At 42.5% G+C, this 24,867-nt stretch overlaps 1 protein-coding gene across 6 annotated transcripts in view; it reads right to left on the bottom strand.

The window, feature by feature from the left end:
* ap3b2 (adaptor related protein complex 3 subunit beta 2) overlaps positions 1 to 24,653 on the bottom strand; it is a 248,611-nt gene extending 223,958 nt beyond the window's left edge. For 4 of the 6 annotated variants that reach the window (XM_043680547.2, XM_043680543.2, XM_087982119.1 and 1 more), the window contains exon 1: positions 24,496 to 24,653. In XM_043680547.2, the coding sequence (XP_043536482.2) occupies positions 24,496 to 24,602 (107 nt within the window). In that variant the 5' untranslated portion in view covers positions 24,603 to 24,653. Of the gene's footprint in view, positions 1 to 3,637; positions 3,738 to 22,655; positions 22,713 to 24,495 lie in introns of those variants that run through there. The other 2 variants (XM_087982118.1, XM_087982117.1) reach the window with 2 other exon arrangements.
* Between the last annotated feature and the right edge of the window lie 214 nt (positions 24,654 to 24,867).

A 24,867-nucleotide genomic window follows, 5' to 3' on the forward strand; every position in this document is an offset into this window, starting at 1 on the left:
GGCTCCTGTCAGGGATGTCCTCTCTCACTGTTCCAATTGAGCCACTAGCGGAAGCTATATGGGCTGACTCTAATATAACGGCCCTGAGGGTTGGTACAGGTAAACATAAAATTGCCCTATATGCAGATGATGTTCTCCTTTTTCTTAGTAGTCCTCTGATGTCCGTGCCTTGTTTAATCCAAGTTATTAATACATTTAATGCATTTTCAGGCTACAAAGTTAATTTTTCAAAATCGGAGGCCATGCCGATGGGTGGCCTCACTAGTATGTCCCACTTATTGGACTGATCCCACTTCCCCTTTCGCTGGTCTCTGGAGGGTTTCTTATACTTAGGTATTTTTATCACCCCAATATTTGGCCAGCTATACCAGGCCAATTTTATGCATCCATTGGAAAGGTTAAGGCAGGACCTTCAACGCTGGGGAGACCTTCCAATTTCCTGGCTAGGTGGAATAGCCCTGATTAAAATGAATGTCTTGCCCCGTCTCTTATACCCTATGAGAATGCTCCCAGTGATGCTGCTGAGGCCGGCACTGCGCAAATTGTACGGTTGGCTGGATTCTTTCATTTGGAATCATAGACAGCCCCTCATTAAGTTAAGGAAGCTACAGCTTCCACAGGCAAGGGGATGGCTGGATTTTCCAGACTTTAGGAAGTATCAGTTAAGTTCCTTGTTAAGCTACGTAGCAGATTGGGTCTCGTCTGACCCGCAATCAATCTGGATGGACATTGAGGCTTCTCAAATAAAGTGCCCGCTTATTTTTAGATAAGATGAAAATCATTACGGACCACTGTAAAAACCCTATAGTACTAAACACAATTAAAGCTTGGAATATAATGCGGCAAAACGAGGCTAATTCATATAAAACATCCCCCTATACTCCTATAGTGGAGGCATGGGGTTTTCAACCAAGGCTCACAGATGCCACATTCAAATCCTGGAGATCCAAGTGTATCTCCTGTTTAGGGGATCTGTTTGAAGAGGGGGTCCTCTTTTGAACATCTGCATCAGAAATTTGGATTACCTAATGGAGACCTCTGTCGATACTTCCAAATTCGAGATTACATACAGAAGACTACGCTATTAGATAGTCTCTATAAAGCAGATAGAGAATGTAGAGTGTTGTGTCCAATGGGTGTACTCGGTCAGCACTCTTTATCATTTATTACATGATGAAGTGTCGGAAGATATGGACCATCTGCTTAGAACATGGGATCAGGATTTGGGGCTGGAAATTTCTATAGAAATGTGGAATGACATCTGGGAAAATGCTCCATTTGTAACAGAACCCAGGCCATTCAGTTAAAGATACTTCATAGGGCCCATATGGCACCGGAATGATTGGCAAAATTTAGGGCAGGAGCATCTCCAATGTGTCCCAAATGTAAAACAGAGGTGGGCACTCTTACACACTGTTTATGGACATGCCATAAGATCTGCAAATACTGGGCCAAAGAGTAAACGCCCTGACAGAAATCTTGGGAACGGAAATTACAGTAGATCCAGTATCTCTTCTCCTGGGCTTCTCGAGCTTACTTTCTCTGGATGTGCACGGGAGGAAGTTATTTTCCATTCTCTCCTTCTGTGCAAGGAAAAACATCTTAGTAAACTGGGTGGCTGAGGGCCCTTCAGGACTTCCGAATTGGCACAGATTAATCATGGAATGTATTCCCCTTGACTTCCTTACAAATATGGTGCACCAAAAAATGGAATTATTCTATAAAATATGGCAGCCCTTTTTGAATTACATAGATACATATATTTCGGCTATTCTATCAAGGGCTTTCATCTAGTTGAGGTAATGGTTCTGGCTGATCCGGGGCCCCTTGGGAGAGGAATCCCGCATGAATACGGGTTTTATTATGACTCGATGTTAACTCATTCCAAGCATGTACTTCACTACTTAATTACTATGTTATCCTTCTTTTTTCTCTTGAGTAATGTAAGATATAAGATCATACACTCTGGTTAGTTATAGGTTAGATTAGTAGTTAGTTGAGTTTTGTCTTTTTCTTTTCTTCTCTGTATCTCTTCTTTTTGTTTGACAGGTTTTGGCTATTATTTATTTAAGATTTAATTGTATATTAGTGTTTGTACTTGCGTTTTTTTTATTTGAAAACTTCTAAAAACATGTTAAATTTTCAATAAAAATATCTATATAAAAAAAATCTTTCCGACGCTTCTTCGCCTTGTCAAATGCCCTCTTCTTGCAGACCATAACCAGGGAGAAGTCCTGAAACAACATTATCTCGGAGCCCTTGTACATCATGGCATAGGGATCCTTCCCCAAGACTCTGGAGGCCTCCAGCAGCATTTGTTTTTCCCTGTAACATTGAAGTCGAACTAGAACCAGACGGGGGCTTTGATCCGATCCAGGCCTGCGCACAGCAAACCAGTGGGCCCGCTCAATCCGCACTCGGCCCAGCTCCGACTCCAATTTCAGTAGTTGTGGGAGCCATTGCTCCAGGAAATCCACAAGGTGGCCTTCCTCCTCTCATTCGGAGAGGCCCAGCAACTGAATATTTTTCTGATGACCTCGATTTTTGAGGTCGTTGATATGCTTCTCTAGGGTCTGGACTTGCCGGTCCAGAGCCGGGACCTGACCCACGGATGATTCAGCAGCAGTCTCCGACGCCACGGCCCATTACTCCGTCCCTCCAACACGCTGCCTGAGTTTCTCGATCTCTGGGTCATGCTTTTGCCTGGACCGGGTCTCCTCGATGGACGCATCGGTCTTCTCTTGGAGTTTCACAAACTCCAAGATCAGGCTCGCCTCTGCAGGTATGTCCCCCCAGGTGGCCGCGGATGTCTCTGCTGCTGTGGGAGGGGGGAAGGAGGGGTCCCTGCCTGTTGCGAACTACGGGAGTTTTTGTCCTTAGCCATTTTAAAAAGTACCAAACTGTTAAAGTTTGGTGCAAAATGGCCAAGAGTGCTGGGCAAAAGCTATTTTAAGTAATTTAAGAGGTGAGCTGTGAGTGGCCACCTCACTTTGCCTGAGTCTTGGGCAGAGCTGTGCAGACTCAGACCTGGTGGGTTGCCGCCATCTTGAAACTCTACAAGCTGATTTGAACAAGGATGTAATGTTTGCAACTTTCCAACCCTCCAGCACCACATCCAAATCCAGATTCAAATTCAGAGAGGACAATTTTCAATGTATTAAAGAATACAATTCTAATTTAAACTAATTTACCCCAATACCTCACTGGCACTGTAAAAACAGTTGCCGGAATTGCGCAAACCCACCTGGATAAAAAAAGTGATAAAATTCCATGAAGAGCAGCTCTATCAGCTCTTTGACAACCAAGTGCCTAAGCTTGCACTGCTATACTGTGAGGCTTTGAGGCAGTGTGATAATAACATCAGTCAAATTGCAAAAAAAACCTCAATTCCAGATCTACTAGTTGACTTGTAATTTAAATCCATGTCCTGATAGCATTAGCTTGGGGTTTTGAATTGCTAGTCCATTACACCACCAATTCTCCTATACTTTACTGACCTTGTAGTACAGAATCTCCATAGACAGTTTTTATTAGTTCAGAACTGGTTCATAAAGATATCAAAATAACTTCCGTTTCAGGAGCTGAACCTCTGGAAAGTTTTGTAAGACAACCACACAATGCCTGCTGCCAGAATTACCTCATCTTTCCTGAAATATTGTACTTGAAGACAACATTTCCTGTTGCAGTGGCAAAATGTAGACACGTTCCTTTTTAAGAGAGCTGTTGCCCTGTTGATTCTAAAGGACAAAAAAAAAGTATAAATCCATGAGACAAGATGATGCTCAGTCAAACAATCAATGTGCCAGCACAAACTCTACAACATCACCTACATAAATAAATAAAAAGGCCCAATTTTAACTCCCCAACTACCTGGTGGAAACGTGACCAAGAAGTTGTTAAAATTAAAGACAGTCAATTTACTCCTCTGTGCCCTGACTGTAATCTGTACTTTTGAGGTATCAACTGGGTCAATAGCAAGAAATCCTTCCTTAAGTAAACAATTTGGGCCCTGCTCACATCACTGGTCCCGACTATCATCGTAGTGAAAGACCACAGCAGGTGTAGTAACAAAAGCCTCACCTGCAAAATCTCTGACTCCCAACCTCCACTCCAGAACAGAGAGGCCCAGAGAAACAGGATAGAACTGATAAGGCTCAGCAGTTCATAGGTTTTGTGATGGGCCATGAAGTGATGGAATGCTCTAGAGTGTTCCATCCCCAAAGTTGTCTCCAAAGAACCCCAGCCACACATACCGACTGAAGATCCCCCACTCCCTAATCACAGGCAGAATACAACACAAGGATTAGGAACAGGATTAGGCAATTCAGCCCCACCACCCTGCTCCACTAGTCAAAAAGATCATCTCCTTACTGTCACTTTTCTAACTGACCTCATCACTCTGATGGATCAAAAATATGAATATCTTCAAGACTGAATAATTCAATGATCCAGCCTCCCTGTTCTCTGCGGAATAGAATGCTACGAGCTAATCTGAGAAAAAAAAAATCACTCTTCCTCTCCATCATTGATGGAGATCCCTAATTTTTAAACCGTATTCACAAGGAAAAACAGAGTTGAATCTTATGTTTCCTGGCTAAGTGCAAGTTTTCACTGAGTATCCCAGAGGGTTTCTTGCTGCGAGGCCTCGCGAGATTTCTTGGCAAACCTTATAAAACTTGCTATCTTATAAAGCATCATACCCTCACCACATGTCCATCGAAAGGCCAGCATCCCTTGCATCTATGCCACCTTCACAAGGCCACTGTGCACTGAACAACCATTGGCAATCTGACAAATCCCTCACTGGCACCATAATGGCACAGCAGCCACAAAGCCATGCTGCTGCAGCACATAGCTGATACACCTTCACATGTGACCCCATCTTCTCAGACTAGTTGTTATTTAACTACCCGACCACAGTTTACCTGTCCTCACCTATATCCCATCTAACAGACTCTCTAGGTTACTGTTATTCTTTCCCCAATGCCCATTGGGCATCGGCAGATTGTCATTATCAAATACAGACAAGTAGTTGGACAATTCTAATGAGCTTTTATTTGCAACCATAAAAAATGAACACAAACAAAATGAATAGAATCTGCAAGTCACCCAACCAATGCAAGTCAAATGCTGGTATCTTGGAACAGTGTCAATCATACATTCTGTGATGGTCTACTTCACCCTGGTCTCATTGACTGGAACTAGGTATCAATTTTAGTGCCCAACACAATGATTTCTATAATGCACAAGGAAAGCTTCCTCCTTCCACGTGTCCTCATTGTCATCCTCAGAACATTGCTCCCACTTCCCCAGTTCCTCAATATCTAACGCGTCGCTTCATTGCCTGCTGCAATTATGAAGAACACAGCAGACCAGGATGATGCAACACACTCTGCGTAGATAATCCTACAGTGGCCCAGAACAGTCCAAGCAATGGAACTGCATATTCAACAGCCCAATCATCTGCTCCACTACTGTGTGATCCAAGTATGGGCAGCATTTATCTGTGTTCTGCACCATCTAAGGAGTTGTGCAATGGTGTCATTGGGCCTGGTGCAATGGGTAGCCCTTGTCCTCCAGTAATCAGGCTTGTCAGGCATCTGGATCCTTAAATGCACCATAAAAAGTGAGAGTCTTCCAGAATATATGAGTCGTGGCAGCTGCCAGGGCATCGGACACATATCCTCAGGAACTGATAACTGTGATCACAGATTATTTCAACATTTAAGGAATGGAACCCCTCCCAATGATGAATTCTGCAGTGTTGTGATATGGCCTTCTCAGTGCCACCTATCTGCATTTGGGGCAAGACAGCTATGTTTCAGAATCCTACTGCCCAGGGTGAAGCATTGGCCTTGTCATGGAGAAACAAAATGAACTGGAGTGATCTTGCACAAATCAATCATTGACTTGACACATTTGCAGGTACCCAACCAAGAGATCCCACACAGGTCATCCATCACTCCCTAGAAGGAGCCAGTTGGAAAGAAGTTTAAATCAGTTATCACTTTCACAGCCTCCAAGCAAGGATGGCCTCCCATTCCTGCAGTACTGAAGTCCTGCTCCAGCATCTGACATAGTTCCATCCCACAGTGTCCCAATAATTATTCACCCTACACTTACACTGTGCCTTGTTCATCCCCTGGAAGTGGAGTCAGGGCCATAAAACTCCAGAGCTGAAACCTCTCCGGGAGATGGGTGCTCCTTGTATGCCACAGCAATCTGCTGTTGGCTCTGGGCTTGCCACTGTGTTCTTGTGCATTCACCTCCTTGTTTTTGGGATGGAAGTCACAGAGGCTGAGCACAAAATTCTTGCTTTAAACAACATATTTCAGGAACATCTAGAGCAAGAGAGGTTCTTAGGTCTCAGAACGGTGGGTAGTGGCATTCCTTGCAGATGATAGCTGCGCATACTCCATACACTGAAACATGCTGGACCCAATAACGGAGTCCATGTCTCCATTCAGCTTCAGCCTCAGCATGTTCACCATTTTTATATGCTGGCTGAGTGACCAACACATGACATCTAAAGGGAGTGTGTGCTGAGCTCCTGATCCATTTCCATCCCAGATCCACATCAATCATTTAATTTTTCATTCCATTCAGTGCACATCACTATTAGGCTTACATGACAGATCCTGAAATGATGGTCTCCACCTCCCAAATACCACCAGCCCGAACTCCCCAGCTCCTACAAGCCCTTCTTGCGCCCCCCTCAATGACTGATAAGGATCACCAGGACTATATTCATTCCAGACCTCTGATCAACTTTGACAAGCAGCCCCTACTTGACCAACACCTGGTCACTGTCTTTGCTGCTGGTTCTACAGGACTGACCATTGACCACATTCCAGACTGCACTCAGACTATCCCCTGTCCTGGACTATGTGCAAACTGTGACCATGACTGATGGCACTAGGACCCTCTTACAGACAGCAGCCCAATCCTTGAGTGGACTGATGACTAGCATCCACCCACTTTCAGATTTACTCATTTCGTTAAATAAATATATTGCATGATTGCTACATAAGCAGTTGGCATACGCTATTGGTAATATTCTGCGTTCCATATAGCAAGATGACCCCAACCCCCAGACAGACCCCTACTGACAAACATGACCTGTCACATTCTATGTACAAAAGAGCATGTTAATTCAGCAGTACTGATAGCATTTGGTACTGGCTGAGGTGCTAACACATGGTAAGACAAGGCATGGATGCTGCAGGCAGCGTGCTAAATGAGCAAATGCTAACAGAGCAACCAATCAGCCCAGGGATGAGGCTAGTCCATTCTGTAAGCTTAGTTCTTGTCCCTAAATATGTCCTTGCAGCAGCCTTTCAGTGCTAGTTGCTGATGCATCCTGAAAACCAAATCTATGCTTCCCAATTGTCCTACAAGTGGATTAGAAAGGTGCCATAATCGTCATGAGAGGTTGGCAAATTTCAGATGTCAGTGTCCATAGACAAGGCTGTGCGCAGCTGGTGGCCATGGATCATGCTGTCTGTGTTGATGGTAGAAGGTGTAGTGGGATTAAACCTTTAAGAGAGTTGTAAAGCTAGCAAAACTGCCTGACACAGTACAAAGTGTTCTGAACAAGGTAACAATGTCACACATGGTCAACACAAATGGAGTAACTGGGTTACCATTAGAAAAAAACAAATTCAAATTCAGCCAATCAGTTTAAATTATAACCCTACATACCAAACTCCAATCAAGTTTGAATTTAGTATTTTGATAATATTAAAACCAATGAAGTGATCTGATGTTTTGGGGTATAAAACTGGACATTTTTTGAACAATTGAGAGAGAACTGCCAAAAGACCAACAAATGTAGGCCGCTAGTTTAAGAGATCTCTGACAGGTACCTGTCTGGCGAAGGAGTTTGCACAGCAAAACATCGAAACCAACCTAGAGAGAATCTACAGAGGAAATTCGGCAAAGCTGACTGTTTTTGAAATTTTTTTTGTAAATCTTAATCAGAATTTTTTTTATCAGACTAGTATTGTAGAGTGAGAGGTAAAAGATAGGTTTAAGAGAAAGGAGTTGTAAATAGTTGTTATTTTTAATATTGTCTGTTGGACTTAAAGAATAATATTGTTAATTTTAACTTTAAATATTTAACTCTGGGATAAATCTTTGCCTCTCGAATTTTAACAGATTACAGCACGGGGTGAACCTTTTCTGTGTAGCTGGTTTAAATTAGCAGAGTGGTTTACCCTGTGTCGTAACAGTTTAGTGGCTTTCATCTGTGATTTGAACAGGTTTAGACAGATCCAGTCTGAGATTTGAACAGATTTGAATTGATTTGGGGTACAAGAAAGCCCACTTTAGGTTAGTGTCCTAGATCATTAAATAATACGTAGGTGAGACAATTTGTTTAATTTCGGTGACTTGTGGTTGATTAAATTAAAAGTGAGAGAAATGGCTCTTAAAATTGCCAAACAGGTTCTGGGATTTGAAGATGATTCTCAAATTTGACAAGAAAGTTTAGAAGAAAAGAGAAAGGCCATATTTTTAGAATTAGTTTTGGGTTTAACCAAGGACAAAAGTAAAGCTGAAATTGTAAGGGAATGACTCAAACAGGTGTGTCAGAGAAACAGACAAGTGCAGTAGAGGGAGAAAAAGTTAAATTACAATTGAGGAAAAAGGAGTTAGAAGATAAAGAGAGAGAGAGACAGAGAAGAAAGAGAGAGGGAGAGAGAAAGGGAAAGAGAGAGAATAGAGAGAGAAGGAAAAGAGAGGAAAAAGGTTCTTAGCTGAGCAAAGAGAGAGAAGAAAAAGGAGAGAGAAAGAAGAAAGGGAGAGACAAAAAGAGATAATTTGAACTTGAAGTTGCGACTTAGTCAGCAAAATCAAGTTAACAGGATGGAGATTTAAAAGAGAAGTTAGTGATATGTACAAATATGTCAAAACTCTGCCATATTTTGATGAAAAAGATGTTGAAGCCTTTTTTATTTCATTTGAAAAATCAGCTAGGCAGACAGCATGGTCTGAGGATTTATGGGTAATGCTAGTTCAGACTAAACTGGTAGGCAGAGCTAGTGAGGTATTTGCGGCGCTGTCAGATAAGGGGTCAAGAGATTATGAAGAGGTCAAACAGACTATTTTAAGTGCTTTTGAATTTGTACTAGAAGCATATAGACAATGATTCAGAAACATAAGGAAGGAACAAGGTCAGACTAACGTTGAGGTCGAAAGAATCAAACGTAGTCATTTTGCTAGATGGCTACATGCTTGAAAGATAGATAGGACCTATGAAGCTCTAAGAGAGAATATTCTGCTGGAGAAGTTTAAAAACTCACTTCCAGCAATGGTAAGAATTCACGTGGAGGAATAGAAAGTTCAGGAAGTGAGAAGGGCAGCAGAATTAGCAGATGAATACATGTCGGTGCATAAGACAAGTTTCCGGCCAGAATCTCATCCTGTGAGGGATAGAAGTTGGGAGAAGGGAAGATCCTATGCTACGAAACAATGAGTAGAGAACACTGCTAAGAGTTTACCACAGGTTAAAGAAGAAGCCCAAGAGGGTGGAAAGGAGATGAAAGGCCTCAGGTGTTTCCACTGTGGTAAAGTGGGATACGTAAAGTCACAGTGCTGATCGTTAAAGATGCTGTGGAAAAAGACTTGGTAAAAGAAGCTAAGCCAGTGGCATTCATGAAAGTAATAAAGGAAACCCCAAGAAGAGCCAAGGAGCTGCAGGTGAGTGCACAGCCTAGGCAGGGCTGGGTATGGAGTTAGTACCTGATCTCTATAAAGAATTCGCCTCGGTGGGTAAAGTTTACTTAGAACAGGAGGAGAAGAGCAAGAAGTTATAATTTTGAGAGATACAGGATCTAACCAGTCGCTGATAGTAAGAGATGAACCTATTTACACTCTTTCTGATCTGTTACCTAAGAGTGGGGTAATTTGTGGGAGATATGGACAGAAATGTAGCTTTCCCTTATGTAAGATGAGGTTGGAGTGCCAACTCAAGACTGGGGAAGTTACAATGGGAATGATTGACAGAGGGTCAGTTCCAGGAATCCAGTTTGTTCTTGGGAATGATTTGGCTGGATCCAAGGTGGAAGTGACACACCAATGCTGTGGAGAAGCCAAAAGATGACCAAGAAACTGAAGAGTTAAAACAGAAATATCCTGGTATTTTCCCAGAGTGTGTAGGAACCAGATCCCACTATCATAAGTCATAGCACGAAGCAAAAGCTAAAGAGAAAGATGAAGGAGTTGCGCTTCAGTTAGTGGATACCCTGTTTGATATAATGGTGCAGGAAAAACCTGAACAGGCAAGGCAGAAGTGTTTAGTCCTGAAAGGCTAAGAGACTTGCAACAAAAGGACAAGATGATAAAAGATATATATGTGGATGCGTACTCTGAAAAGGAGGCAGATGATATTCCTGAGGGTTATTGTCTGAAAGATAGATTTCTAAGATGGAAACGGAGACTACAGCAGGTTAGCCCAGAGGAGAAATGGGCCGAAGTGCAACAGACTGTGTTGCCGGTAGCCTACAGTCAGGAAGTGTTACTGGTAGCACATGAACTACCAGTAGGAGGTCACCTAGGGGTACGAAAGACTCAGGTTAAGGTACAAAAATATTTTTATGGGCCTGGAATGCACAAGGATTTGGTTAACTTTTGCCGTTCATGTCATACATGCCAAATGGTAGGTAAACCACAGGCGGTAATAAAACCAGCACCTTTGTTGCCACTCCCACAGTTGAAGAACCTTTCATTCGGGTTATAATTGATTGTGTAGGTCCTTTCCGGAGAATTAAAAGTGGGAACCAGTACTTGTTAAGCATAATGGATATGTCTACCGGATTTCCGGAGGCAATTCCATTACGGAGTATCAAGACAAAAGGGTGGTAGAGGAGTTAGTAGCTTTCTTCACGCGGTATGGGCTACCCAGAGAGATTCAGTTGGACCAAGGGTCAAACTTTACTGAAAGGCTGTTTAAGGATCGTATGGATAGCTTAGGTATATAGCACTTTAAATCCGGTGCGTATCATCCTGAATCCCAGAGAGCTTTAGAAAGGTGGCATCAGACGTTGAAGACCATGTTCAGAGCATACAGTCAGGATTACCCAAATGATTGGGATAAAGGTATCCCATTTGTATTATTTGCCATTAGAGATGCCCCAAACAAATCTACTCAGTTCACTCCCTTCGAGTTAATATTCGGGCTTGAAGTGAGAGGCCCTTGGAAATTAATTAAAGGGAAATTGACAGGGCCAAAGTCAGAGATGTCACACTTTGATTATGTATCGGAGGTGAGGGAGAGATTAAGTCGAGTAGGCAAGTTAGCTAAACAGCATCTAAAGAGGACACAGAATAGAATGAAGCAGGTGGCAGGTAAAAGCTCTGAGACGCTGACGTTTTCCTGAGGGAGTGACAGGTCAGTATTAGGGAAACTGGTGTTAGTTACTGCCCCGCAAAGTGAGGAATCAAATACAGATAGTGTGGATTTTGATGTGCCTCAAATCAGGTTGAGAAATGAAGAAGTCCTTGAGGAGTGGGATAAGTTAGTAAGTCAAGAGCATAGAATGAAGTTTGTTACTACAGTATGAGGACATATCTAAGAATCAGATGTGGAGGACTAATGCTATTGTACATGAAATAGACGTAGGGAATACTGCTCCGATAAAACAATATCCCTTTCAAAGCCAAACAGGTCCAGAAGGAGGTGGAGGCCATGCTCGATGAGGATATCATTGAACCGAACCAGAGCAAGTGGAGTTCGTTGATTGTCTTATTTCCCAAACTGGATGGGATACAACAATTTTGCATGGATTAATGGAAAGTCAATGCCATTACAAAATCAGACTCGTATCCAATTCTGAGATTGGAGCACTGTATTGAGAAAGTTGGACAAGCCAGTTACACCATCAAGTTGGACTTAATGCGGGGTTACTGGCAGGTACCTTTATCAGAGACGGCAAAAGACACTTCTGCATTTATAACCCCAAATGGGCTATATCAATTTAAAGTGATGCCCTTTGGAATAAAGAACACACCTGCCACATTCCAAAGACTCATGAACAGAATTGTGGCTGGGATAACAAACTGTACAGTCTATTTGGATGATGTAGTGATCTTTAGTAAGTCCTGGAAAGATCACATGGTACATTTGGCAAAGCTCTTTGAAAGACTATGAGAAGCAAAACTGGTGTAAACTTAAATAAAGCGGAATTAACGAAAGCAGAGCTGGCATTCTTGGGACATAACATGGTTGACTCCGTGGAACGCAAAGACGAAGGTCATCGAGGAAGGTCATGACCAATCTCGGAGAAAGAGATGCTTTGACTCTTAGGACTCAGCGGATTCTATCGGACATTTGTTCAAACTTCAGCAGTGTCGTGGCACCATTAACCGATTTGCTGAAGAAGAACACAAAGTTTCGGTGGACAGAACAATGCCAGGAGTCATTCAACCATTTGAAAGCAATATTAACCACCACACCAGTTTTAACTGCACCAAGCTTTTCAAAACCATTCAAAGTTGCCATCAATTCTAGTGACATAAGAGTTGGAGCTGTACTGCTACAGGAAGATGATGATAGCATTGAACTGTCAGTTGGTTACTTTTCGAAGAAACTCAACATCCACCAGAGGAAATACTCCACGATCGAAAAAGAACTATTAAGTTTGGTACTGGCCTTACAACCTTTTAATGTGTATGTCACGAACTGTTGAAGACAGTTGTGTACACAGATCACAATCCTCTAACATTCTTGGAACACTTTAAAGACAAGAATATGAAACTATTTCATTGGAGTCTTACGTTACAGACTTTCAATTTACATATCGTACATGTTGTGGGACATAAGAATGTAATCACAGATGTGTTATCGCAGATTAAACTGATAAAGTATAGATAAGATACTCTTATTCAGTGTTATATATAGATGGAAGGAGGTAAACATGAACTTAGAGTAAAGTCATATGTATGTCATAAACATGTGGTTAAGGAAAAAATAAATAAACCATCTTTTCATTATGATAGTTCATTTTTTTCTTACAAGGGGAAGTGTTATGAAGGTGTGGAGAGACTGTACCTTTAAGAGAGTTGTAAAGCTAGCAAAACTGCCTGACACAGTACAAAGTGCTCTGAACAAGGTAATAATGTCACACATGGTTGTCACAAATAGAATAGGTGGGTTGCCGTGAGACAAAAACAAATTCAAATTCGACCAAACAGTTTTAATAAAGTTTGAATTTAATATTTTGATAATATTAAAACCAATGAAACAATATGATGTTTTGGGGTATAAAACTGGACATTTTTGAACAATTGAGAGAGAACTGCCAAATGACCAATAGATGTATGCTGTTAGTTTAAGAGCACTCTGAAAGATACATGTCTGGAGAAGGAGTTTGCACAGCAATACATTGAAACCAACCTGGAGAGAATCTACAGAGGAAAATCTACAGAGAAATCTCGGCAAAGCTGACTGGTTTTGAAACATGACGTTTTGTTTTTATCAGACTAGTACTGTAGAGTGGGAGGTAAAAGATAGGTTTAAGACAAAGGAGTTGTAAATAGTTGTTAGTTTGAAAACTCTCTGTTGGATTTAAATAATAAAGTTGTCAATTTTTACTTTAAATATTTACCTCTGGGATAGCTCTTTGCCTCTTGAATTTTAACAGATTAAAAATCTGAGTCTTTTCTGTGTTGCTGGCTTAAATTAGCAGAGGAGTTAACCCCGTTTTGTAACATTGAGCAACATGGAAGCTCCTTGTTGCCAGCAGCACAAGCTGAAATCACCAGCTACCCACTCTGACATGCACTTCAACATTTCTCAAAGTATAGCTTGTTTGGCAAGATAGAAAGCAGGTTATGGCTATTAACAAAAATGATATCAGGGGTTGAAAATTTAAGCTATGGGGAAAGATTGGATAGGTAAAGATTGAACAGGACGATGAAGGGTTATTTAATCTCTGTGTACAAAATTATGAGGGGCTTCGATAGTTAACCAATAAGGAAATCTTTACCTTAGCAAAGAGGTCAGATATTGGAGTTGCAAATTTTGGTTATTAATAGAAGGATTAGAGGGAATGTGAGGAAAACATTTTTCACCCAGAAAGTGGTGGATGCCTGGAATTTGCCCAATTTGATATTTGAAGAAACCTTTGACTCACTTAAAAAGAATTTGGATTTCTATCTGAAGCATTGGATCCTGCAAGGCTACGGATCAGGTGTTTAAAAGTGGGATTGGAATGGGCAATTAGTTTGTTCAGCTGATGCAGACACAATAGGCTGAATGGCCTTTTTCTGTGCTGCAATTTTTCTATAGTACTATAAAAATGTTTTTGACAATTTTAGGACTGCTGGGTCTGATTGGCAGATGGGGTTTAATATAAAAAAAAACTCTGGTGTCCATTTTGACAGGAAGAATCGAAATGCAAATGGAGCAAGACTTCAACAGTTATCTGGAAGAATAATAGGGTGGTAATGGTAGGGGATTTTAACTTGGACTGGGACTGCCACAGCATTAAGGGTTTAGATGGAGAGCAATTTAAGTGTGTACAAGAAAATTTTCTGATTCGGTATGTGGATGTACCTACTAGAGAAGGTGCAAACCTTGACCTACTCTTGGGAAATAAGGCAGGGCAAGTGACTGAGGTGTCAGTGGGGGAGCACTTTGGGGCCACTGACCATAACTGTATTAGTTTTAAAATAGTGATGGAAAAGTACACACAGGATCTAAAAGTTAAACTTCTGAATTGGAGGAAGGCCGATTTTGATGGTATTCGGCAAGAACTTTCAAAAGTTAATTGGGTGTGGATGTTTGCAGGTAAAGGGATGGTTAAAAAATGGGAAGACTTCATAACTGAGATAACAAGAGTCTAGAGTCAGTGTGTTCCTGTTAGGGTGAAAGACAAGGCTGGTAGGTGGAGGGAATGCTGAATGAAGAGAGACATTGAGGTTTTGGTCAAGAAAAAGAAGGAAGGATATGTCAGGTATAGGCAGCAGCGATCGAATGAATCCTTAGAAGAGTATAAAGGCAGTAGGAGTATACTTAAGAAGGAAGTTAGGAGGGCAAAAAGGGGACATGAGATAGCTTTGGCAAATAGGGTTAAGGAGAAACCAAAGTGATTTTATAAATACATTAAGGGCAAAATGATAACTAGGGAGAGAATAGGACCCTTCAAAGATCAGCAAGGCAGCCTATTGTGGAACCGCAGGAGATGGGGGAAGATACTAAACAAGCATTTTGCATCAGTATTTACTGTGGAGAAGGACATAGAAGATACAGAATGTGGGGAAATAGATGGTGACGTCTTGAAAAAGTCTCCATTACAGAGGAGGAAGAGCTGGATTCTTAAACTGCATAAAGGTGAATAAATCCCCGGGACTTGATCAGGTATATTCTAGAACTCTGTGGGAAGCTAGGGAAGTGATTGCTAGCCCCCTTGATTAGACATTTGGATCGTCAATAGTCCCAGGTGAGATGCCGGAAGACTAGAGGTTGGCCAACGTGGTGCCACTATTTGAGAAAGATGGTTAGGAAAAGACAGGGAACGATAGACCAGTAAGCCTGACATCAGTGGTGGCAAGTTGTTGGAGGGAATCCTGAGGGACAGGATTTACATGTATTTGGATAGGCAAGGACTGATTAAGGATAGTCAACATGGCTTTGTGCATGGGAAATCATGTCTCATGAACTTCATTGAGTTCTTTGAAGAAGTAACAAAGAGGATTGAATGAGGCCAGAGCGGTGGACGAGATCTATATGGTCTTCAGTAAGGCATTCAACAAGGTTCCCTATGGTAGACTGGTCAGCAAGGTTAGAGTTGAAGAGTGTGGTGCTGGAAAAGCGTGGCCGGCCAGGCAGCATCCAAGGAGCAAGAAAGTGGATGTTTCGAACATAAGCTCTTCATCAAGAATGAGGGGGTGGCCCAAGGGGGTTGACAGTTAAATGGGAGGGGGGGTGGAGTTGGAGGGGAAGATAGCTGGGATTGCAATAGGTAGACAAAGGTGCAGGTGATGGTCATAGGTTAGAGAGGAGGGTGGAGCGGATAGGTGGGAAGGAAGATGGACAGATAGGACGTTTGAAAAGGACAGTGCTGAGTTGGAAGGGTGGATCTGGGATAAGGTGGGGTGAGGGGGAATGAGGAAACTGGTGAAATCCACATTGATCCTGCGTGGTTGGAGCGTCCCAAGGCGGAAGATGAGGAGTTCTTCCTCTGGGTGTCAGGTGGCTAGAGTTTGGCAGTGGAGGAGGCCCAGGACTTCCACGTCCTTGGCAGAGTGGGAGGAGGAGTTAATGTGTTCAGCCACAGAGTGGTGGGGTTGCCTTGGCAGAACACTTTAACTCCCTTTCCCACTCTGCCAAGGACATGCAAGTCCTGGGCATGCCCCCTCCGCTGTCAAACTCTAGCCACCTGACGCCTGAAGGAAGAACACCTCATCGTCCCCCTTGGGACTCTCCAACCACACAGGATCAATGTGGATTTCACCAGTTTCCTCATTGCCCCTCACCCCACTTTATCCTACTGGTCCATCTTCCTCCCCACCTATCCGCTCCACCCTCCCCTCTGATCTATCACCTTCATCTACCTATCGTGTTCCCAGTTACAGCCCCATAACCCTCCCATATATCTCTCAGCCCCCTTGGGCCACCCTCTCATTCCTTATGGATAGCTTATGCTCGAAACTTCGACTCTCCTGCTCCTTGGATATTGCCTGACCAGCTGTGCTTTTCCAGGATCACTCTCTTCGACTCTGATCTCCAGCAACTGCAGTCCTCACTTTCTCCTTGTTAGCAAGGTTGGATCATATGAAGTACAGGGAGAACTATCCATTTAGATGGATAGTTCTCCCTGTATAGTGGGCGGCACGGTGGCGCAGTGGTTAGCCCTGCTGCCTCACAGCGCCAGAGACCCGGGTTCATTTCCCGACTCAGGCGACTGACTGTGTGGAGTTTGCATGTTCTCCCCGTGTCTGCGTGGGTTTCCTCCGGGTCCTCCGGTTTCCTCCCTCAGTCCAAAGATGTACAGGTCAGGTGAATTGGCTATGCTAAATTGCCCGTAGTGTTAGGTAAGGGGTAAATGTAGGGGTATGGGTGGGTTGCGCTTCAGCGGGTCGGTGTGGACTTGTTGGGCCAAAGGGCCTGTTTCCACATTGTAATGTAATCTAAATCTAATCTAGATACAGAACTGGCTCAAAGATAGAAGACAGAGGATGGTGATAGATGGTTGCTTTTCACACTGGAGGCCTGTGACCAGTGGTGTGCCACAAGGATCGGTGCTGGGTCCACTAATTTTCATCATTTATATAAAGGATTTGCATGTGAACATAGGAGGTATAGTTAGTAAGTTTGCCGATGATACCAAAATTGGAGGTGTAGTGGAGACCACAGAAGGTTACCTCAGACTACAATGGGCCAATGGGCCGAGGAGTGGCAGATGGAATTTAACTTAGATAAATGTGAGGTGCTGCATTATGGAAAGGCAAATCATGGCAGTACCATTAATGGAAAGGTCCTGGAGAATGTTGCTAAACAAAGAGACCTTAGAGTGCAGGTTCATAGCTCCTTGAAAGTGGAGTCGCAGGTAGATAGGATAATGAAGAAGGTGTTTAGTATGCTTTCCTTTATTGGTCAGAGCATTGAGTATAGGAGTTGGGAGGTCATGTTATGGCTGTACAGGATATTGGTTAGGCCACTTTTGGAATATTGTGTGCAATTCTGTTGCCCCTTCGATAGGAAGGATGTTGTGAAACTTGCAAGTTTTCAGAAAAAATTCGCAAGGATGTTGTCAGGGTTGGAGGGTTTGAGCAAGATGGAGAGGCTGAATAGGCTGGGGCTGTTTCTCTGCAGCTTTGGAGGCTGAAGGATGACCTTATAGAGATTTATAAAATAATGAGGGGCATGAATAGGGTAAATAGACAAGGTATTTTCCCTGGGTTGGGGGAGTCCAGAACTAGAGGGCATACATTCAGGGTGAGAGGGGAAAGATTTAAAAGGGACCTTTGGGTCATCTTTTTCACGCAAAGTTTGGTGTGTGTACGGAATGAGCTACCAGAGGAAGTGGTGGAGGCTGGTACAATTACAACATTTAAAAGGCATCTGGATGATTACATGAATAGGAAGGGTTTAAAGGGAAATGGGCTAAGTGCTGGTAAATGTGACTAGATTAATTTAGGATATCTGGTCAGCATAGACAAGTTGGACCAAAGGGTCTGTTTTCGTGCTGTACACCTCTATGACTCTCTGACTCTAAAAACAGTGCAGCAAAGAGCATCCTGGTGTTCTTGTGCATGAAACACAAAATATATCACGCAGATACAACAACAAATAATGAAGGCAAATGAAATTTTGGCCATTATTGCTCAACAGTTAGAATTTTAAAATACTGAAGTCTTGTTACAGGTGTACAGGGTACTGTATTAGTAAAGCTGCATCTGGACTTCTACATACAGGGGGTCATTCTGCTATAACATGCATGTCGTTAAAGCGAATTTACTATAACATGATTCTAAAGTGCGAATGTTTAAAGTATGCATTGGTTATAATGCAATTCTGGCCCCATTAGTTTAAATAGTGCTGCTATTATGCGATTTTCTTATAACACGGGATTGCATGAGAACGGAACTACCGTGTTATAGCAGAACTGGCTGTACTATTTTGATACCCGTTCTTAAGGAAGGATCTACTACAAGTGAAGGCTGTTCAAAGGAGATTCACCAGGCTGATGCTTGGGATGGACAATTTGATTTACCAAGAATGGCTTAACAAATAATGCCTTTATTCATTGGAGTTTAGAGCATAAGACTGAGGAACAGAAGTAGGCCATTCGGCCCATCAAGTCTGTTCCACCATTCAATTACATAATGGCTGACCTAATAATCCTCAACATTTTCCTGCTGTTTTGTCCATAACTATTGATTTCCTTACAGGTTAAAAATATGTCTGCCTTAGCCTTGAATATACTTAATGACTCGGCCTCATCAGCAGTCTCTGGTAAAGAAGTCTTCAGCTTCATTATCCTCCAAGAGAAGAAATTCTTCCTCATCCCTGTCTTAAATGTGCAACCTCTTATTCTGAGATTCTGCCTTCCAGTCCTATACTCTCCCACAAAGGGAAACAACTTTTGCACATCTACCCTGTCAAGTCCACAAGGAATCTCATACATTTCAATAAGGTTCACTCTTGGTCTTCCATATTTCATGTCAAACTAAGCAACCTCTCCTCAGTCCCTCCATACCTGGTATCAGTCTAATAAACCCTCTCTGGCCTACCTCCAGTATAGCTTTCCTTAGATAATGGGTTCAAATCAGTTGGAATTTTTCAAACTGTGGTCTGACTAATGCCTCGTATAGTTTTAGCAAAACCTCCCTATTTTTATATTTAAATGATATTCAATTCATTTATTAATAAAAGATAGAGAAGTACAGCACAGGAACAGGCCCTTCAGCCCACCGTGTCTGAGCCAACATGATGCTATTCTAAACTAATGCCATCGTCCTGCATATGGTCAAATTCCTCTATTCCCTGCCTATTCATGTGTCTATCTAAATGCCTTGTAAATTAACTGTTTTCCTTTTGATCTTCCTGCCACAGTGTAAAACCTCACATTTTTCCACATTATAATCCATCAGTCCATATAATTGTGGTCCCAGCAATTATTCCTATTGCACACCACTACTCAAAAGTTGCCATCCTGAAAATGTTCCCCTATCCCAACTCTTCGTCTCCTATTAGTTAGCCAGTTATCTACCCATGCTAACATACCATCTTCAACACCAAGTGTGGGACCTTAGATTGTTTTCTGAAAATCCAAGTATAGAGTCAGTTCTCATATAACGTAATAGCTCCGTTCTCATGCAATCTCATGTTATACGAAAATTGCGCAATAGCTGCACCATTTAAACTAATAGGGCCGGAATTACATTATAAGTAATAGAGGTAAGGAAAGTTTGTTCTACAAACAACAATCTAAATTCTTCAATCACATTAAAGCGAATTTGCATTGTAAATTTAGAATGATAGTCGAGTTTTCTATCCTAAAGATTGATGTACAGTATTCGTTCAACTCCTCAGTCATTTCCCAGTTACCCATTATTATTGTTAAAAATCACAACACCAGGTTATACAGGTTTAATTGGAAGCACACTAGCTTTCGGAGCGATGCTCCTTCATCCACCTGATGAAGGAGCGTCGCTCCAAAAGCTAATGTGCTTCTAATTAAACCTGCTGGACTATAACCTGGTCTTGTGTGATTTTTAACTTTGTACACCCCAGTCCAACACCGGCATCTCCAAATCATGATTATTATTGTTGGTTTCCAAATTTTTTCCAATCTTCTAGCTAACCATTAATTTTTGCTACATTGTATGTTTTTTCTTTCCATCTGTTGCTATCCTTAACTTCTCTGGTTAACCATGGCTAGTTTACCCTTTCTTAGAATCTTTCTTCCTCACTTGAATATGTTGGTACTGTGATCAATTAAATTTTTTCTTAAACATTTGCCATTGTTCCTCAACTGCCTTTCTGCTAAGTTCCTGCCCAGTCCACTCCAGCCAGCTCTGCACTCATTCCTTTGTAATTGTCCTTATTTAAGTGTAGCACACGTTGTTTCTGACTCTAGTTTCTCCCTCTCAAACTGCTCGCTAAATTCTATCATGTCATGGTCGCCATTTCAGAGGGGATCTTTTACTCTGATATAATTTATTAAACCTGCCTCAGATCCAAAATATCCTGATACCAGTGGATTCACCAAATATGGTTCCAGAAAACTATTGTGAATACATCCAATGAGTTCTTTTTGCCAGTCTGTCTACCCCAATCTTCATGAAGTTTAAACTCATCCATGATTAATAAACTGCCTTTGTTATAGACCCTCATTATATCTTGATAGATTCTCTGTCCCACCATATACAGTATTTGCTTTTAGGGGTCTATTGACTACTCCTCCCAATGTTGTCTTGCAATTTTCTTTAGTTTAGAAAAATGAGGGCTGATCTTATTGAAACATACAGGATTCAAAGGGAGCTTGACATAGTAGGTGTTTCTGCTAGTGAGGGAATATAGAATTATAAGGTAATTACAGAATAAGACCATAAGACATACAAGCAGAAGCAGAAGAAGACCATTCAGCCTATTTCTGGCATTTAATGAGATCATGGCTGATTTGATAATCCTCAACTGCACTTTCCTACTTTTTCTTAAGACCTCAAAATTATAAAATTCCTGATAAGGGCTTATACCCGAAAATGCAACTCTCCTTCTGTTCAGAAGTCTGCCTGACCTACTGTGCTTTTCCAGCGTCACACTTTTCAACAGCTATATAAATCTCAAGGTGAAAAACATTATTCAGGCAAACAAACCATTGAAAAATAAAAATGAAATGTTGTGTTTTAAAATTACCAGGGAGATTTCAGAAACATGAAACCTATCGAACTAGATTCCATGAGGAGTGGAAAACTCATATATTGCCACTTCAGTCTTTTTTTTCCCCACCCAGGGCTTCCTCAGAAATGTGAGGATGTACTTCCAATAAAGAAAAAGTAGGGTCTGGCAGGGATGTCAGAAACTAAATGGAAGTAGGGAACTAGTGAGCGTTATTGGAATAAAACTCTGACTAGAAAGGTATCTGCCTGGATTCTGTCTAACCAAATTTTAACCTGTGGTGTTTCAATCAAAACCACTGCCTTGTTACAACACAGTATCCTCACACTGGTTACAGTTTATGATCCCTTATTCATCATCTGCAGTTCAATAGGTGAAGAGGAATTCAATAGGTGAAGAGGAAAATGTTGTCCCTGGCTCTCCAAATAAAACCTCTGTGCAAAAATTGCAATTTGCTGGAGAACGGGGACTGACTGTACAGGTTTCGAGGTCCTCTACTAGGGATGCTATTATATGGAAAACATCAAAGTTGAGTATGTTTCAGTCCCTGCCACAACAAGAGCTTAGCCCTAAACAAAATCACAAATAGCATCCTCTATCATGACATCTTAGCTCCTGATCCTCGCTACAAAGTTAAACAAAGTCAGTGACACCTTTTCACTGGACTTGGAGCCAAGGCATTTCCATCACTGGCTTCTCTTCCCATGCTTGGAGTTGGCAAATATCTGGACTTAGACACGTCTCATTCTTATCCATAAATTATCTGTGGCACTATCTGCAGATTTAAGGGCAGTTTTCACATGTACAACACAGAGATCCACCTCTTGCCTATTATTTTCCTTGTGTTGTCACATGTGAGTCACAATGTTCGGCAGTTAAACATTTGGAAAGCTCATGTTAATATCATTGGCTCTCACTTACACTGAGATTTCGTCACTGTTCGCTTCTCTCTTCTTGGCACTCAGGCTGTTCCATCTTTGACAGAGTTCTCATAGCCTAACCCCACCTCCACAACCCACATACCGCCAACCCTGACTTAGCCTGTCAGCCACTGCAACAGTCACCCATGCCGCTGACACTTTTTTTCTCAACTATTCCAAGAAAACACTTCAAAGAAATTCTGAAGCTTTCCATGAAGCGCAGCAGCATTGACATTAATAACAGGTAGGTGCATGCTGCCAGTCATTCAAAATGGCAACAACCTGTACATTAAGCTGCATCACACCCTGGGCCAAACTGATTTAATTATGAGGTAGAGCAACAGCAAAGAAAGAGAAGGAAACATATCCTGCATGCTATATTCCAATATCTCATGGGACATTCCGCATCATGTGTCCAAAAGATCTGCGTTCCGAGATTCAACCTGTTTAATTGCATGACGACCACTGCCAAACCCCACTATCCTATGCAGATGTCATCTGTGAATCAAGGGATATTTAATTATGATATTTTATCCTTCAGAAAGTCTCATTTTCCTAACCTTGTTGCCCAATAACTCCAATGTAAAATTCTCACTATGCAGTTGTGGTGTTGGTGTATCTAGCTTGGAACTACAATGCCATCCCCTAACTGTTTCTGTCACTGTACCTACACCACAAAGACCTCAGTAGTTAAAGGAAGTTACCACTAATTAAGGATGTTTTGTAACAAACACTATCACTGCCAGCAACATCCAGGTGCTATGAACAAATAAAATTAAATTACTTGTGGAAGGTATTTCCTCTTAACAATGCAACTAGAAGTACGGAATACAGTTTAAGAAGAAAAGGTTTCTCTTTTTAGATGGTGATGAGAAAAAAGTCATCTTCTCTTTGGATTGTTAATCCGTAGAGTTCTCTTGCCCAGAGGGCAATGGAGACTGGATCACTGAATTTATTCAAAGCTGAGTTAGATGGATTTTTGATAGACAGCAACTGACAGAAAAAGTAGGGTTTATGGGTTCTCCTCGAGAAAAATTGGACAATATCGACGAGACATGTTTTGTTCTGGGGTAATGATGTATAGGTCACTACTGCCCTCAGCACTTTTCAATCAAGGAGTTAGGCATCTAACTGAATTCTTACTCTAATAGGAGAAAACTGCTGGGATGAGGACAGGACTGGCCTCTGGAATTGGTGTGTCCACAGCTGAAAATACGCCCCATCGAGTTAGACCCAAGCTGTACCAGAAGCAAGGTTTCTGTAGTGCCCTGAGTCTGTGGAAGCAGCAAAAGATTTGGGAGCGGGTGTTATTAACCAAACACTGGACCATGATTAGAGTGCACAGGGGGTCTGTACAGAAGGGAATGTGAAAACTGAAAGAGGTTCCACAGCAGTAGGAACTTGTATTTAATCTCATGCCATCGAAACACTCAATAAACAAGAACCAGCTGCGATATAAAGCTTACAGGAACTGCTGTGTGTAGGAAATGGCACGAAGCCAGGAAGCAGAGAACAGGAGAAGGCGGTTAATAACAAGGCACTGGATGCCCTCTCAAATCCACTAACCTTCATGTTACATGCTACCTGCAGTTTCCGCAACACCTCCTTGAATCCTTGCAATTAAAACCATGATTTCCAAACTTCAGAACCAGGCTGAAAAGCGATTCTGAGTTGACAGCACACATACGCCTGTCACCAACACACCCAGAGGCTGTTTGATGAATTACCTTCTCCCTCCCCATTCAGCATTTTCTGCATCCTCCTTATCTCATATCTGGGTATCAAAGCTGTTCAGGTTGGAGCTGTGCCCTGCTGCATCCCAGGGACAGATTTGCAAAGGCTCCGACTCCTCAGAGGACGCAGAATCCCACAGCTTTGGGGGAGGGAAGGCTGTTAGCTCTCAGCCATTATTCCTCAATGCCTTAACCTCACCTCGCCTCCTTCTACAACAGCAACAAAGACACCCCCGCAACCCCCGCCGCAATTTGCTTCGCATCTTCCGAAACCACCTCTGCAGTCTCGGGAGCCGGAATGACACCCACTCCACTTTGCATTGCCGAGGAAAGTCTGCATTTTTACGGATGCACGAAGAATAATAAAACCTGCACCAGCCGGCGTTGCTCGTCAGCCACCTTCCCTTGCCGCATCACTTAAACCTATCGACTGATAAATCATTTCACTCTCTCATTTTTTTCGGGGGGGGGGGCGCGTGGTTTACGGATCAGTTACCTTTTGTAGTCGCTGGAGAAGATTCCCCCGCTAGCAGGGTCGTGTCCATATTCGGGCTCCCCCAGGGACGAGCCTTTCTCGTCGTTGTAAGCGGGGCCGCTCGACATGGTGCTGAACGGACAGTGAGCTCGCTCTCTGGCTCGCGAGGATCTGGCGCTCAACGGCCAACCAGTTGTGGGGGAAGGGAGGAGAAGGGAAGGGAGGGGCGGGGCCACTCGCTGTCTTTGGTGGTCGGGGGCCGGGAGAAAGCCGCTCGCTCTGACGTCAGACGGACGTGAGTCACCGGCCGGTCACGTGTTGGAGGGGAACCGCATCCTGAGGAAATGGCCCCCTCACTCCATCACTCCCCAGCAAGCGGAGGCACTGAATGTC

Source organism: Chiloscyllium plagiosum, unplaced genomic scaffold (genome assembly GCF_037043375.1).
Source record: "Chiloscyllium plagiosum isolate Xiang-an unplaced genomic scaffold, Cpla_swu_hap1 HiC_scaffold_42, whole genome shotgun sequence".
In the NCBI taxonomy this organism is placed as follows: domain Eukaryota; kingdom Metazoa; phylum Chordata; class Chondrichthyes; order Orectolobiformes; family Hemiscylliidae; genus Chiloscyllium; species Chiloscyllium plagiosum.